The sequence below is a fragment of the Astyanax mexicanus genome, chromosome 8 (genome assembly GCF_023375975.1).
Source record: "Astyanax mexicanus isolate ESR-SI-001 chromosome 8, AstMex3_surface, whole genome shotgun sequence".
Classification (NCBI taxonomy): Eukaryota; Metazoa; Chordata; class Actinopteri; order Characiformes; family Acestrorhamphidae; genus Astyanax; species Astyanax mexicanus.
In genome coordinates this window covers 31,089,460-31,107,794 of record NC_064415.1, presented here as the reverse complement: position 1 = coordinate 31,107,794, position 18,335 = coordinate 31,089,460, and the positions used below count along the sequence as shown (strand labels likewise).

The following is an 18,335-nucleotide window of genomic DNA, read 5'->3' as shown; positions in this document are numbered from 1 at the left end:
ATACCAATTCTTTGGCTATTACCCCTTTTCATAGGTTATTTATTTACTTGTCTTTAACCCTTCCAGACCCTGCATCCATTACAATGGACATCATGCATTTTCTTTATTTTTGAATGTTTTGTTGTATATAAGACTTTGAGAACCGTTGTCCATCACAATAGACCATGGACCAACCCATGAACAATTTTATAAACCAATAAAAAACAGTAGGTTAGTACTAGAGCCACTGAGTCAAAGTAACAGATATTTTTTACTAATTTAATGTAATTTAGAACACTTTTAATCATCATTTTTTTTTACTGTTTAGGGAAGGTTTATGAAATAAAAAGGTCAACATGAAATAAAATACTACATACAGGCTTCCAATGCAATGAAAACAGACAGAAAACAGCGTTCTTATCTACAGTTTGTTTCCATTACTGGAGATAATTCAGGTCTAAAAGGGTAAATATAATGATGAATCTACAAGTGGGTCATAACAAAATATATGTATATGAGCAAAAATATGTAAAGAAGTACATTTGGCTGTTAAAATTCTTACTATATTCTGACATTCTTGCTGTAACTTTACAATTTTTCATTTGTTTACCATATTATTATTATTATTATATGTTGCCTTGTGCAGTCAGACCATTTTTGTTAGACTATTCATGATGAAGGAGTGGTTCTTTCTCATCTCTGGTCATGGAGACTTTCTTCTCATTCCCTGCATGTTTTGGGTGCTTCCTGGCCTAAAACACCCTGATTCAAATTATTAACTTTTCATCTTTTCATTTCTTTTCATCAGATGTCAAAATTAGCTAAGTTTGCTATATCCACAGAGACTGCCAAGCTTTTCTAGAATTATATATCTGCCTAAAAAACATAATTCATGCCATAGAGGGTTAAACAGAATGTTTTATTTTTGGTAATTATAGGAAGTAAAGTGAGATCTGCATGATAGTAGAAAAATCTTTATTATCTTTTGAAAAGTTAGAACAATAGATATGAAAAGGCCATGAGTAGAAAAATTCACATTACAAATAATACAAATGAAAGAATAATGTATTTACCAGCCACCATCAGTCCAACACAAATTACAGTCCAAATAAAAAAAAAATATGTATAGCAGTTTGAAAATCTTGGTATCAGTTTTATTTATCTTGTTGGTCATATCAAACAGAAATGAATGTGGCTTTTTTAAAGCAATCCTTTCTTTTTATTCTTCTTTTCTATTTCTTCTTATTAGATATTCTAGAACATATTACTACAGTAAATGAGAGACATAAATCCTGTACTAAAATGGGAATGTAACCAGTTTGTTGTCTCTTCTGCTTGTCTGTTTCTGTTTCACATCCCTTCAAATCATCTAACCCAAGCTGATTTTTTTTTTTCACCAGATTGGCTGGACTGTTTTACAGTGTATTGCAAAAACATTTTTACATTTTGTCACCTTACAACCACAAACTTAAATGTATTTTAGGATTTTAGGTGAAAGAACAACATAAAGTAGCACATAACGAAAAATCACACATGTTTTTTCAAAAGTTTAATCAAATTTAATTAAAAAAGTAACACTTAACAAACCACCACCCTCAACACACCACTGTGAAACATGGTGGTGGCAGCATCATGCTGTGGGGATGCTTATTTTTCAGCAGGGACAGGGAAGCTGGTCAGAGTTGATGGGAAGATGGATGTAGCTAATAACAGGACAACCTGTTGGAGGCTACAAAATAAAGAAAATGGGATTTTTATTGGATTAACATTCAGAAAACCATGTATAATTTTCGTTCCATGTGCTACTTTGTGTTGGGTCCATCAGTCAAAATCTCAGTAAAATACTGAAAAACCAGTAAAATAGTCTGTGGTTGTAAAGTGATAAAATGTGAAAAGTTTAAAGAGACATGACTACTTTAGCAAACCACTGCACATGTCTGATTCCAGGCAATGCGACCTTAATGAGAACTAGCAGATTTTTGCCTCCATCCAATAATTTTGGGATTCTATTATAATATACATTACTAATTAGTGTACTAGGGAGGAAAAAGCTATTTAGGATCCCACTTTATGTTAATGCTTCTAATGTACATTCATTCATTCATTAATTCGATTCTTTTTTCAGAGCTTGCCTTGGGTATGTTCACACACTATACAAGTTATTAATCCATATAAACATGAACCATTAAGTCAAAAAGATCCGATTAAACCCAAAAATCAGAATAAATCAGGTTTGAAATGTGAACACAAGCATTGAGACCATTTTGATACGCTGCTTGAATGTTTAGCTAGAGCAAAGCATTGTTGTTTTCATTCTTACACCATGTTTCAATCATGTTGCTCAAGTTTCCATGCTCTTGTAATTAGCTCAAACCCTAAGGTATGGTCAAAATGTTTAAATGAATTTCAAATGAAAGAGTTTTACAGCATATTCATCATGCAAAAACATGTAACGACATGAACGTGTCTATACACTAGGCACAGTATTTTCCAGAAAAGTTTCAATAAAACAGTTCAAATGTACAGTATATAAATATAGCAAAGGCATAATTACACATTATTTATATGGGTTGCAGTTAATTGCTAAGATTGCTGCAAAGTCAGGTATGTGTGCATATGTGTTCAGTATGAAACAGCAACAGCTTACAGAGGAAGGAACTGTTGAAAAATATTAAATATTAAAAGAACCAGCTCAGAGAAATATGAGAAACTGAGCATTTCACTTAATTTACAGTCAGTTTAATAAACAAAAAAAACATATCAGGTCAGGAAAGCTCCAAAACACAAGGAGCTCACCAGGCTATCCAAAAACAATGAAATGTTCAATAAATTTATAAACTTTAACAAATTGCACACTATACATATCCCCGTATTTCTCAGGAGTGCAGTCCAGATAAGAAACATGGAAACAAAAACATGGCAGGTCTCTCTTTAGGAGAGCTTAAAGGAGGGAAGCAGGTCTTAAGGCAGTTCAGACGAACAGCATGCTGATCCAGATTCATAAGACGAGGCCTGCAAAGCTCCTCTGTGCTTTTGTGGGTTTGGATATATATTTTTTTTTTTTTAGCTCTCTTGATAAAATAAATATGGGAGAGCAGTCTGTCTCACCTGCGTCCTCCGCTGGTAAAGCTGTTGGTGATTTAAGACGTTCGTGTTTTGGTTTGTTTTATGTCTTCTGCATCCAGAGTCACTTCTATCTCTGCTGTGTGTGTCGTGTTTTCCACTGGAAAGAACAAAGCAAACCTCAAGATGTCAGTTACAAATAATAACAACAAACAAAATGTGTGTAGATGTTCCAGTATAAATGCCATTAAACTTACACTATATGGACAAAAGTACTGGGACACCAGCTCGCTCATTCATTCATTCATATTATTTACAACTAATGTCACAGAGCAATTTTTCAGAAATCTGGTAGCAGGACAGATAATCACACAAAAAATAAAACACTAAACACAGACCTGCAAACCTGTACGCATTTTTTATAACGGGTACACATTTTGACCTCCTAGTACTAGGGCTGCAACTAATGATTATTTTTCTAGTCGACTGATCTGATGATTATTTTTTCAATTAGTCAACAATTATTTCTGTTTCTGTAAAATATTCTCCATCTCTAAAAACAATAGAAACAGCTAAACATGAGATTTAAAAGGCATTTAGATGATTAGAGTTTAGTTTAAACATGAAGAATACTGATATTTAGTGAGTAAATATGTAATCTGTTGTAATCTGCACTTTTGGAGACAGACTAATTTGATAGTAAACTGTAAGTTAGCAATTACCCCATCTCCCATTGCGCTTCTGTCCCCAGTACTTTGTTTATTTGTAACAGTACTACATTGCACAATTAGTCGACAATGAAATTTGTAGTCGAAGTCGACAAATTTAAATAATCGACAATGTCGATTATATCAACTAATCACTGCTCTAAAGTTCAAAAGTAAGCATATTGTTTGATCTCTCATTTCACCGTGTCATCCCAAGTTTGTCTGTATAAGTGTGTCGCGCACACTGTTGCGCTACCTTTGGAGCCATGCACTACTTTCATTCACACTTCATTTTCCTCCAAACTGTTGACAAACCATCACTGTGGTGAAGACTCTCAGGCGCTCTCTCACTCGTTCTGTCTCTCTTGCTCGCTCTGTCTGTCTCTCTCCCTCTCCGTGAGATATTATAATACAGTTAAGAAATGGCTCTAGTCTCAGACCTAAACCATACTACACTTATTACTGTCCCCCTCCAATCCAATCCAATCCAATTCAATCCAATCCAGTGAACTACCAGCATTTAAACATATAAATGATTATTTTATTTCATTTTTAAATGATAATAATTTTAGTATATTTATATTAATGATGACAATCTAATGCTGATTCTTTTATTTACATTTAAATACCCATCAATAAAAGCTTAAGAAAAAAAGATATCCATGGCAAACATTATAAATATATAATATATAAATATATTATACTATATTATATTGTGCTGTTAGAATGCAATGGTTTTTGTTTGAAATGTATGCAACATGCAATGACATCGATAAGCTTTTCTAAGCCTCTTCAGCACTGAACTATTTCATCCAGCTCATCAACTGATTATCATGACCTTCGTGAGCGAAGATCAAGTGTGTTGAAGCAGATAATAACTGAGAAAGTGGAGCCTGTCTGATGTTCACACATTCAGCATACGGTTTATTCAGAAAGATAATTCATAATTCATTAACTGCGTTTACCTTGGAGCGTGCCACTTTGCTGCCAAAGCTGGTTGGTGAAGAAGCGCTCTCTCATAGCCACTTGCTCGTCCCAGGCCTGTAGGATACGCTGGCGTTCCCTCTCTTCCAGAGACAGGGTGCCCGGGTGGGCTTCTTCTATGTGAGCTGTTGCCCCCTCCACACTGAGGCAGTACTGCTGCTCTCCACACACCATGCAGACCAACAGCTGGTTGACCGGATCATAATCCATAAGGTAAGCGTTTCTCCACTTGGCTGCCGTTAAGGGCTCTTCTGTGTAATTATCATCAGGAACGAAACACAGCTCCGCTTCATCTGCAAATAAAATTTTGTGCATTTAGCAGACGCCCTTTTTCAGCGCTACTTACAAAAGTGCCTTGTTTTTACTCAAAAAATAATAAATATATATATATAGCTAGTTTATAGAGACCAGGATCAATAGATACATCTAGCTTCAGTAATTATGAAGACCCTATGATAATGGTGCTACGTTTGGGACAAAACAACATCTGAAACTTTTAATCACTTGAAATGTCTTTGACATTTCAAAGTGGGGCATTTATGATCCTATGATTTATAGGTATATGTTTAAGTGAAATTAACATTGTTGTTTTATTCTAAAAACTACACACAACAATTCTCCCAAATTCCAATTAAAAATATGGTAATTTAGAGCATTTATTTGCAGAAAATGAGAAATGGCCAAAATAACAAAAAAGACCTCAAATATTGCAAAGAAAACAAGTTCATATTCATAAAGTTTTAAGAGTTCAAACATCAATATTTGGTGGAATAACACTGTTTTTTAATTACAGTTTTTATGCATCTTGGCATGTTCTCCTCCACCAGTCTTACACACTGCTTTTGAATAACTTTATGCCACTCCTGGTGCAAGAATTCAAGCAGTTCAGCTTGGTTTGTTGGCTTGTGATCATCCATCTTCCACTTAATTATATTCCAGAGGTTTTCAATTTGGTAAAATCAAATAAACTCAATTAAATCATTTTTACGTGATCTCTTATTTTTTCCAGAGCTGAATATTAATGAAAGGTATAAAGTTGAGCAGAAAAAAGATGAAATCGCTTGGGTTCACACTGTCTGCAATAAATTTAAAAGTCTAAAAAATACTGTTTTTTTATTATCATTTTGGTATATCAGTCAAATAATATATATTTTTTAAAAGACAAGAAGACAGGGAGACCAATGGTAGTGCTAGCATTTTCCCCCCATTAAATTAGGAAAGGTGATTGTAACTCTTTTTGCTTTTTGAAGCCAGCCAGCCTTTACTAGCATGCCTACAATTGGTCCAAAAGTAAGATCACAATACAACAATATTCCATTTAAAAATGGAAAAAATGTTAAAAAAATATATATATGTTTTATGGCAGAGTTTTAAAGTACTATGCAGACTGGCTCCCGCTTTCATCACACAATTATTTTAGCTACATGCTAAAATAATAAAATAATATAATATAAGCCCTACAATAACATTACAATATTTTAGGGAAATTAAAGAAATATAAAAACATTTTTTTTATTATTTATTTTCCCCCCAATTAGATTAGGAATACCTTTAAGAGTTGGAACCTGACATTGATCGAGGTGGTATTCTGGTCTCTCGGGTGGAATGCTGCAACAGAAACCAAAGAACATGAAAAATATTACATTATATGGCACAGAGCTGCAATTACTGTAAATCATTGTAAATTATAAGTGTTCAGTGGCAAATATACATCTTCCTCTTTCTCTTGGGTACCAAGACAATTTTCTAAACCCCAGTGCTGCAACCACTTGACTGCTGCAGCATAAACAGGCTGCTTTGTGGTTACACTTGACTCCACCCTCTCCCTGTTTGTTTCCACTTGCCAGACCACTTCTTTGCTTTTGAAGACACAAACCTTCTGTTAACATTCACCCTTTGTTGAGCATGCTCTATGTATACCATCTTAAGACCTTGTGTGAAATGCCTAATAAATTGCCCAGGTAACTTAACTTAGATGAAATTATTTTCGTCTCCAAATACAATGTGCATGTACTGTGCATTTGATTAACGCTAAAGCAAACACCCAATCCAATTAAATAAGGCATAGATCTCTTCCATGATCAAAAGCAATTTCCTTCATCTAAGAATCTTCTACAAGATTAACCCATTCATGTTGGCCAATGACCTGTAAAATGTGATTCATGCATTTTTGTGATTACTAGTGTAATACTGTAACTATTTTTGCTTTTAGGAGCCAGCCAGTTTTATAGTTTTACACATCAGCTCATATACACAGTGCTACAAAATATATATATATTAAATTCCAAAATAAAAAATGTTAAAAAGGGGATTTAAAGCACTAAATTGACTAAAGTAGAGGTTGGCGATGCAATAATGGCCCTGCAATAACATTACAATATTTTAGGGAAATCAAAGAAATACAAAAACAATAACTTTCTATTATTATTTATACCCCATATGTTTAGAAATACCTTTACAAATTTTAACCTGACATTTCAGCCTAAAATTTCAGGGTACTTTTCCAATTATGATATTCTTAAAAATAAATTTATATATAAAAAAAGAATATACTACTGCAATAAATAAATAAATATTTTAGTTTTAAAGTAGCAAAATGCACAATGTGCCATGCCATGTACCACAATACTAAAGTGAAGAAGATTTTGTCACTTTTAAATAATTGCAAAAAATTGACTTGTTTGTTTAAATCATCTCCTAATGAATACTTATGGCCACCTGTGGTAAAATCTCCTACACCCTCAGTTGAACAGACCATTTTAAGATAACCCTTTAAGATAATGGCCTATGTCAAGAGTGTGACTTAAGCTAATTTAATAGGTCAAAGCAAAATGTGCCTTAGGCAATTTTAAAAGGTTTCCAAAATGATGTCTAACTTGTCTAACCAATGGTAAGTGATGAGATTTTTATTATTATATAAAGTTTACTTTTTAATAATAAAGGCTATAGGCTTTAAATATTGCATTTTTTATGGAAATATTGCATTTCCATAAAGATAACTGATAATGCTCTACAATGTGTGGCTTTTAAAATATTAGTGTTCACTGTCTTTTCGATCATTATTTTCAGAATGTTGAATTAAGATGATTTCTGGTTGGTTCTACTGCTTGACAATATGATAAGCTATCCTCTTAAACAATTAATAGCCATAACAACTGTCATATGGTGTCTTTTGGTGTTTCCTAAACAACTTGAGTTAGGTTATTATCAACTGCAAACAAACTACTATACTAAAACAATACCCTCAATGCTTTACAATTAATAGCAAAACAAGTACAAATTAGTCTGCTTTCTGGACATAATATTGCCTATATCACAATATGGATTTTTTTATATGGTTTTAAAAATTATGACAATATTATTATACGATATGTCAACTGCCTACCATAATGAGACTTGACATCTGCTGGTCTTTTAACCCTGATGAAGGCCTGAGCGCCGAAACGCGTTGGTTATTCTTGTATTGCTAATTAATCAGAAATTCTCCAGTCAACAAGTGCTGCTGTTTTTTTTACCATTTTTTGATCAGTGATTTCATTGCCAGGCACCTTGTTGTGCTGTGCAGTGAAGTTTCACCAGATCCATCTGCTTCTTGACATCTGCTGACCAGCTTCTTCTGAGGATTCCTCAGGTTTAGAAAAATCTTAAGGATAATTGAGATCTTTAACTGTTTCCCCCAAAGCTCTAGAACTGTCTCCTGATTGAGATCTGATGGCATTTAAGTCAAAACTTAAAATCTGATTTGGTGGTTCATTAACTACGCCTTTTAATTTATTTACTTTATTTATTTACCTTTTATTTATTCACTTATTTATTTACTTTTCATGTCTGATTAGTAACAAGTGGTGGTGAGACTTATTGTCTACCTCTTAACTTACCTTACAACTACCTCTGGAATATTATTGTACAGGCTGGGTCCCAGTTGGTTAAAGTGTGCATGCTGGCTGAGCTCTCTCTCTCTCGCTGCCTTCTTCGCTCTTTGTTCCTGCTTCTTTATTCTCCAGTGCATCCTTTTCCTCCGCAGAATCTCTTCCGCATCCAACCCTTGGTTTGAGTCCGCCTTAAAGCGGTTTCGTTTGTTTTTTAAATTGGTCATGAAGGATCTTCTGTTCTGCATTCGAGGTGTGCAGGGCTGTATGTGGTTCATTTGTGTGGAAGTCACAGTATCTGGTCTGATGGACGAAGTGAGAGCACTTGTTTGGAGCTGCCATTTATTTACCTGAGATGATTGGGAAAATTTTGTCTTGCCCCAATTTGCTGAGTGTTGGTTCGACTGTTGGTTTGATTCCGTGGGACTTAACACGAGCCGGGTGGGACGTGAAGCGGCAGCAGTCGAGACAGCATGATCGTTGAGGTTTGTGTGACTCCCTGGTTTAGCCACAGGGGGATAATGGACTTGGAAGTTGGTCCATTTTCTCTGTACTGGCTAAAAGATGAGATAAAGACAACGATTAAAACTGAGCAGAGTGTAATTTAACATTTTTTTTTTTTTTTTATCACACTGCATAGACACCGTAATGCCACATATTGTGGAAAAGGAACCAGGATTGTGTCCCATGACTTGTCCTATGTCACGTACCATGGACGCCAAAGGAGTCTGGTTTGAACCAAAGTGGACCAAAGGACCAAAAGTGGTGGTCTCGGTCCAGATCTACTGAACCATGGTCCAGTGCGTCTACAGTGTGAAAGCACTTTGTCACATAGTTCAGACTTTCAGACCAATTACAGGAAGTTGAGTCAGTCTTTAAACAAAGAGAAAAAAGGAACTGGTGTTGTGCTGAAGTCCGACTCCCCTTGGTGCACGGGCGCATCACGCAGCAGTACAGACACACTGTAACAGTAGATTAACCTTTGTTTATAAACAGAAATACAATTAATCTGAGAATAATCTTTTACACTTGTTCTGCTGGAAGCCGTGCGTGTACTCAAAAGAGAGCCGGATTCTGACAATGAGATTAGTCACAACACCTGGCAAAGCAACTCGGCGAAATCATAAACATTCTACAAACCAGTCAACGTGAAGTATTAAGACACTTAGCCCATGAAGCTGATTACGACAAGATTTGATAAAGTTTTTGAATCCACTTACTAAACTGCAGTGTGAAACCAAAACTAACCCGGAACAAATATAAATGATTCAATGAAACACACGCACAATCCTTGGTGCCAACTCAGGTTCAGACTTTCAGGTGTGAAAACGCCTTTAAACGCTCAAAAATTATCATAAATGGAATGAGCATGCTAGCCAGTGTTCAACCTCACTTTTAGCAGCTCATGGTCACATGAAGTGGGGTTGCAAATCAATGTCAACATGATCTATGATACCCGTCTACAATGCCCTATGGTAAATGCTGGCCTCCGCTCATTCGGTTTTGCTACATGTAAGGCATAATAATCAAACAAGAAATTATATATTATATAGGAGAGAAGATTTGGGGATTTAAAGACTTCTCTGATAAGAATATGTAGCCGAACCAAGCAGGTGAAAAAAACGTCCAAATTGAGAGTTGTGGTGTGATTTCTTTTCAGATGAATCTTGTGATTTTAGCAAGGTCTTAGTTGCACATTCTTTTAGCTCACCAGCTCTCTTTAGTTTTAATCCTGTGTTTCTTTGGTTTAATGATGTGTAAATGCAAAGATGAAAACTGTGTTTGCCCTTCTGCAATCTCCATGTCTGCAGTACCTTTTGTAGAATTGTCCCTCTGTTTTAAAAATGAATATATTTGATTTATATTTGGGATGATGGCACAAGCATACTGATGCTGTTTATTAGCACTCAAATACTTCTGCTTTCAATTTAATAGAAAAAATAAATAAAAAATACTGCTTTTCAGTATGCTTTTTAACTATTTCTAAAGGATGAGAAGTCAAAACAAAATGTGTTACCTGAGAAAGTTGTTTGTGCTGTACAACATGTCTGCTTCCCTCTGTCTCATTGGCTTTTTTGGCCCTCTGCTTTCTTTTCATTATTCGCCAGTATTCTCTCTTCTTCTGAAGCTCACTGCGCTCGTTCTGCTGCTGACCTCCACAGGCCTGTTGAAATCGTCCTCTCCTGACACTGTTTGCTTGAGTGCCTCTGCGTCCAGGCCTCACACCTACAGCCACTGACAGATCAGGCGCTCTATCCCTTAAATTTGGATTCAAGCCTGAGGTTTCAGCAGTGATGGGACAAGGGATTTCAACCAAGGAACCTGGGCATGAAATGACAGTGTCTTCAGCAGAAAAGTCAGGGGCTTGTGGGGGAGAATGACACAGATTTGAACTCTGTTTGACCTCTATGGAGGGGTCGGTGGACCCAGCGAACTTGCAACCTGATGCTCCGGGACGTGTAGTAGGATCAGGTTTTACACTTGCCTCGGTCTCCTGAGGACAGGGTTCTTCTTCAATTTTACAGGGGAGGAAAACATCTGTACTTGTAGAAGCGACACAAGTCTCGACCACAGAGCTTAGAGACTCTTCCAGAAGCTTCTGCATAGAGGCCACCACTAAGAGAGTGGTTGCTTGGTTGTCACAACCTGACGAAGAAACCTCTTTCGCGACCTTTGTATCAGGAGGAGGTGAAGGGGCAGCTTTGATGTCTTTGCTATTCGTACAAATATCTTTTGGTTCTGCGAGGGAATATACAGAATCTATTAAAGGATAACTAGGTTCTTCTTTTACAGTATTCTGAGGTGCCAAGTCTGAACTTGCGGTAATTCCCGAACTTGAAGAAGAATCTGAACTTCTCAATCCCCTTCTACAACCTGCTTTGACTTCCTGGGTTGGCGCTTGAGTCTTGCGTGCTTTGGTCAAGCCCTTGGGAATGTCAGAATTTGAGATACACTTAGCTACTCTTGTCCTGACAACAGGATTAACAGTTGAGATGTGCATCTGACCAGTGTACCTTTGGTGAAGATTTCCTCTGTAATTCATCCTATTCATTCCAATCCCATGTAGAGAGGACCTGCCTCTGCCTCTGACTAGCTTTTGTGAGTGGAAGGCTGATGGAGAATTTGATTGGGTTGGGTACGATGATCTTACAGCACATGCACTGGCACAACTCGTAGCTGGTGAACCTATTTCCAGGATCGATATTGTTCCATCCTCTTCGATAAATTGGCCAACTGTCTGCGAGGAACCACCAAGCAGGTTCCTGTTTGGTTGCGGGTCTCTCTGGAAGACTCCTGTTGGGGTCTTGTGAAGTGGTTGGTCCAGGCAGCCCTGGTTACGTACTGTGCACTGTTTAAGTGCATCCCTCATATGAGCTTTTACTTGAACGGCAAGCCTCGCTCTCTGCAAACGCTTCTTGATGCGCCAGTACTCCTTCTGTTTAGCGTGCCGCTCCTCAGGGGTCTCCACGCTGTCGTTCTGCTGCGGTAAGCTTTGCCTCCTTGGGGTATGCATCAGCCTCTGTGGCTGGATTTTGCGTTTGTTAGGTACATGAATAGCACCTGAAGGCCCCTGAAAAGAAACCCCTGGCAATATGGCCAAATGATTTTGGGTTTGGACTGGTTTCATGCGCAGAATGTGATTTGTTTTATTGACAGGAACAGAACAGAAATTTTTGGCAATTGACACTTGTGTGTCTACTCTTGGTAAAGGACGATTATAGGGAGATTGCTTCATGTTGCTCCCATATTTGACTGTAAAATGGGCTGGTCTTCCATCAGGCTGTATTAAACCAACAGACTTGACCGAGTTTGGTAGCTTGGCTCTTCTCAAAGCTATTGTGTTCACTGAGAGTAATGGACGTGTTGGAGCCACACAGGAAAGCTTCCCAATTTCCTGCTGCCCTTTTCCAAAACACTGGGACTTCTCTTTGTCCTTCTTTAGCTTTTCTGCTCGTTTTGCCCTTTGCTCTCGTTTCTTGATACGCCAGATCTCTCTACGTTTAGCAGCCTGCTCCTCTTCGGTCATTGGTGGGTCTGTGGTTCTGTCTTGGGTTGTGTTGCATTCTGGGACATAGGCACATGTTGTCGTTGTTCTATTTGGGATGGTGGGTCTTCCTGCTAAGATGTGCTGCTGGTCCATATTAACTTTACATCCCACATAAGAAGAAGATCTGGGTGGTACACAGATCTTAATTTGAGGCCTTTTTTGTTGGTTGCACTGTGCTGTAAACCTGGATACAGAGCATTGCTGAGAACTGCTGGAAAAGCTGCCATTAAAGGCTGACGGTCGGTTCGGTATCTGACGAGTTTCTGTGATGTTTGCGTGTACTTTTACGCAAGCTCTAGGCACTGGTAAAATTGCTGGGTTGGTGATTGGCGGTAACCCACTGAGCTTAACCATGGAAGCATTCACATTTGATTCCTTAGCGATCAAGCTTTTACACCTTGTAGAGTTTGTGTTATTTTCGGGGAACTGGTTTACAACTTTGTTGAGGTTGATCCTTTCACACCATGTGTCCTTTTGGTTCATTTCAGTCCCAACACTAATTTCTGGTGTGAAATGAGACAAGTTGGTGAAGCTTTTAAACTTTGTGGAGTCTGCATTATTTTCAGGGAGCTGGTGTACAACCTTATTGAGGTTTCTCCTTCCACACGTGTTCTTTTGGTTGATTTCTGTCCTAACATTGGTTTCTGGTGTGAAATGACATGCGTTGGTTCGTTTTTGTGTAACATTATTCTGGAATGATCCACCACTTTGGGGAAAAGCAGGAGTAAACTGGGAATGAGGTTTATCTGGCACAGGTTTATTTGTCTGAGGTGAAGTTGTAACAGCACGTTTACACCTTCTTGTATTTGTATTTCTGGGCGATGTCGTGCCCATGGACATTTTTGCTCTCTGCTCCCTCTTCTGAGTCCTCCAGTATTCCCTTTTACAAGCAAGGGTGGCTTCATCAAATTCCGATACGGGCCTATAGCGCCGCTTCTTCAAAGCCTTTGCCTTAGGCATACCTGCTGTTTTTAACTCTTTGCACCTCAACACAGTTGAAAAAGTATTTTCATATTAAATCCTGCTGCGATCAATTCGTCCCTCAGCAGATGTGTTAGCTGCTTTTCAGAGGTTTTCTGTGGAGTCACATTTTGTTTCATTTGCAGCTGCCTTATACTGTTGATTCACTTTTGCTCTGCACGTGATGATAAGTTGACAATGAATGCATGGTGCCTGTTGTTTTTCTGTTTAAAGTAGCAGGAACTCTGTGACCTGTGAATAAACAAAAAAAGAAAGAAACATAAGTTTTATACATTCATATCTGGCACAACACAAGTTGAATAATAATAAAAGACATACAGAAAAAATGTGTAATTCCAATGTGAATATAATTGTCACAACGCACAACAATATGCAATGTCACATAAGGCAAAAAAGATTATGGCTGCCCACGGCTCCAGAAAAGCATGTACACAATATTACCGAGGGTTTTTACATGCACTTCATAATCTGATTACTACAGATCATCAGAATTTGTCAGTAACCCAATCAATTAGGGTAATCAGATAATGGAAAAAATGATTTTACATGATATCAGTCAGATTTTTGCTTTGAAACCACCCAATAATCTCAGGTAGAAGATGAAGAATGTTTAAATCCTTCAGTTTCAGCATTGCTCAAAGTGTTTTGTGGCCATCTTGAGGTAAAAGGTTTTTTACACATTCTCAAAATACAAGATCAATAGCATACATGGACTACGCTGGAATCCAGCTTTAGCTACCATTTACTTTACTCTACTCTTTGAAACACAGAGGGTCATAATAGTACAAAAAATCTTGTGGAGGATACTTCTGTATATACTTCTGTATATATTCCACAATATATACAGTAAAACAACAAAATATCAATGCCAATTTTATTCCAGTATCACATGACTCTAGATAAAAGCATGCTCTGATGTTGAAGTACCTAATTTGGTGCAAACCATTATTAAAATGTGCTCTCAACAACAGTAAACTATACCAGGATTCACTTAAAAAAACAAGACTCATAACATTTGCCAGACCATAGGTCAGTTGTTTGGTGAGCAAGGTGGCGTGTTCACACCTGTCAAAACAAACCGATGTAAGAAACAATTGACTGATCTAAGACCTTATGATTACGAGATGCAGAACACAGACAGAATCACGGAATTGAGACATAAACGCAGAATTCAGGTATAAACACGAAAATACACAATCTAAAAAGTTACCAGCAGTGACCAGAGTAATGTACAGACATCATACACATATCATATCAAACAGCAGAGCTTACCATATCTAATAAGCACAGTAAATCATTATGAATCAATAATCAGCCATTAAACCAGCTTTAAAAACGGCAAGGTGCTAGCCATAATGGCTAGTTCAACATTTTTTGCTTTATACAAAAAGCCCCAGGACAGATAATAGAAATTAATAGATTCGTACAAAAACCCATCACTCTATTGACTAAAATAATAAGTAGGAGTTTTTATTTTATTTGGACTCAATAAACTTTAAATTAAAATGTGTTATGCATTTTATTGCATAAGATATTTATGCAGAACTTGTATATTTTATTGTTACAGAGTAAATTATTACAGATAGTAGCATAAAAAATGCCTTTGATTGTAGTTACTCTTTAAGACATATGAGTTGCCCAGAATTTACTGGGTTGAACACAGCACATGGGGCCTGGATGGGACCTGTGTGGAAGCTGTGCTGTATTGACAGCAGGGGCATGCCCACCTGAAACCCATCTACCCCAGGTTCCTCCTCACTGAGGCCCACAACAGCTTCCACAATACACTCTGTCGTGGCTCTGTCGTTTAAACCGTGTATCTCTCCCACTGGGATCACTCCTTTATGACTGGACGAGATCAGATCACACACACGATCAGATTATACAGAAACACACAAGGCCCCTGAGGAGTAAACACACCATAAGAGCAGCGCCTGGGCTCGAGTCTGATCTCTAACCGTGCTAGTCCTTCTTCTTCTTCTTCCTTCTTCCTCCTCAGCGCTGCTGCGGTCTGCTGCGCCTGCGTGCTGGCTCCGGCTCTGGCGTCATGTAGAAAGAAACTGCGCTGAGCGGAAGACGATAAATCTCACCGTCTGAACACCGCGCTCACTTTCAGCCCCTACACCGCTCCTATCGCCGCCGTGCAGCTTAAAACAGCGGCGAGGAACAGCGCTGAGAGCCTGCCGCTGCTGCTCAGTATTCCTCTGTCTGTGTGTCTCTGTGTGTATGTGTGTGCTGCGTAATACACACACAGATATCGCTCTTAAAGAGACAGTAACTCACCCACACAGTTTCTACAGGCTCTGCTCCACCACAACACAGTCTCTACAGGCTCTGTTTCACCACCACACAGTCTCTACAGTCTCTGCTCCACCACCACACAGTCTCTACAGTCTCTGCTCCACCACCACACAGTCTCTACAGGCTCTGCTCCACCACACAGTCTCTACAGTCTCTGCTCCACCACCACACAGTCTCTACAGGCTCTGTTTCACCACCACACAGTCTCTACAGGCTCTGTTTCACCACACAGTTTCTACAGTCTCTGCTCCACCACCACACAGTCTCTACAGGCTCTGCTCCACCACAACACAGTCTCTACAGGCTCTGTTTCGCCACCACACAGTCTCTACAGGCTCTGTTTCACCACACAGTTTCTACAGTCTCTGCTCCACCACAACACAGTCTCTACAGGCTCTGCTCCACCACAACACAGTCTCTACAGGCTCTGTTTTACCACACAGTCTCTACAGGCTCCGGTCCACCACCACACAGTCTCTACAGGCTCTGCTCCACCACAACACAGTCTCTACAGGCTCTGGTCCACCACCACACAGTCTCTACAGGCTCTGCTCCACCACAACACAGTCTCTACAGGCTCTGTTTCACCAGACAGTCTCTACAGGCTCTGCACAACACAGTCTCTACAGGCTCTGTTTCACCAGACAGTCTCTTCAGGCTCTGTTCCTCCACACAGTCTCTACAGGCTCTGCTCCATTACACAGTCACTACAGGCCCTGCTCCACCACACAGGCTCTACAGGGTCTGTTGCACCACACAGTCTCTAAAGGCTCTGTTTCACCGCACCGTCTCTACAGGCTCTGCTTCACCACACAGGCTCTACAGGCTCTGCTGCACCACACAGGCTCTGCTCCACCACCACTCAGGCTCTACAGGCTCTGTTCCGCCAAACAGTCTCTATAAGCTCTGCTTCACCACACAGGCTCTACAGGCTCTGTTCCACCACACAGTCTCTATAAGCTCTGCTCCACCACCACCACACAGTCTCTACAGTCTCTGTTCAACCTCACAGTCTCTACAGGCCTGCTCCACCACGCAGTCTCTACAGGCTCTGCTCCACCACAGAGTCTCTGCAGACTCTACTCCACCATCACACAGTCTCTGCTACACCACCACCCAATCTCTACATTCTCTGCCCTACCACACAGGCTCTGCTCTATCCAGATCATTTGGTACTTTTTTGGGCAGTGTGCCAAGTCCTGCTGGAAAATGAAATCCACATGCTCTAAGATTTTCTGGGAAAACACTGCACTGACTTTGGACTTGATATAACACAGTGGACCATTTTTACTCTTACAGATAGTGGCTTTTTGCTTATATTGTTTTTTGTGTATTTTTTTTCCAGGGATGAACCAAAAACATGATTATTTTGTTTAAAAGCATTGATTATAATTCGAATACAGATTATCAACATGCATCAAATTGTAAATAAATTTAAAAACAGCAAATACTTATGAACATCCCTTTTCACATTACGTTTTTCACATTAATTTTACATTTTTACTTATATAGACAATAGCTCTTTTGCTTATATTTGGATTTGTTGTGTGTTATTTCTAGGGATGCATCGGAATAAAAAATACCAAGTGGAGGTTTTTATAGTTTAACATTTTAATTTAACAATTTAAAGTATTTATTGATTATTAATTGCCAAATATCTGTTGCATCCCTACTTTGTTTCACCATTTTTTAATGCTGTCATATGTACATAAACAAATAAATATATATCCGTGTTTCATTAATGCATTGTGTATAAAAAGCTGCTACACAAATAAATAAATGTAATATTGTTATAATAGTATTATACTAGTTATTATGCATGTTTCCACTGTTGATTTTCCTTCCAAATATTGTCCAAATTAATACATTATATACGTGTATATATATATATATATATATATATATATATATATATATATATATATATCTATATATATATATAATTATTATTAATCAATCAGTGGCATAAAATGGTCATAAAGTGACAATGATATTGACTATTGCTATTATTTCTGGGACGATATATCGAAGGTTCATGGTGATGGGCTTACAGATTAATTCCTAATAATATATATATATATATATACACTACCGTTCAAAAGTTTGGGGTCACTCAAACAATTTTGTGTTTTCCATGAAAAGTCACACTTATTCACCACCATACGTTGTGAAATGAATAGAAAATAGAGTCAAGACATTGACAAGGTTAGAAATAATGATTTGTATTTGAAATAACATTGTTTTTACATCAAACTTTGCTTTCATCAAAGAATCCTCCATTTGCAGCAATTACAGCATTGCACACCTTTGGCATTCTAGCTGTTAATTTGTTGAGGTAAGCTGGAGAAATTGCACCCCACGCTTCTAGAAGCAGCTCCCACAAGTTGGATTGGTTGGATGGGC

At 38.1% G+C, this 18,335-nt stretch overlaps 1 protein-coding gene across 1 annotated transcript; it reads right to left on the bottom strand.

Moving 5' to 3' along the window:
- Positions 1 to 937: 937 nt before the first annotated feature.
- Positions 938 to 17,306, bottom strand: si:dkey-28a3.2 (uncharacterized). The gene is made up of 6 exons (XM_007255704.4): positions 15,552 to 17,306; positions 10,620 to 13,862; positions 8,612 to 9,159; positions 6,283 to 6,341; positions 4,715 to 5,026; positions 938 to 3,202 (listed from the first exon to the last, which is right to left on the bottom strand). Exons 2-6 carry the CDS (start codon positions 13,608 to 13,610, stop codon positions 3,120 to 3,122), a joined length of 3,993 nt encoding a protein of 1,330 aa, XP_007255766.3. The 5' UTR covers positions 13,611 to 13,862; positions 15,552 to 17,306; the 3' UTR covers positions 938 to 3,119.
- Positions 17,307 to 18,335: the final 1,029 nt, after the last annotated feature.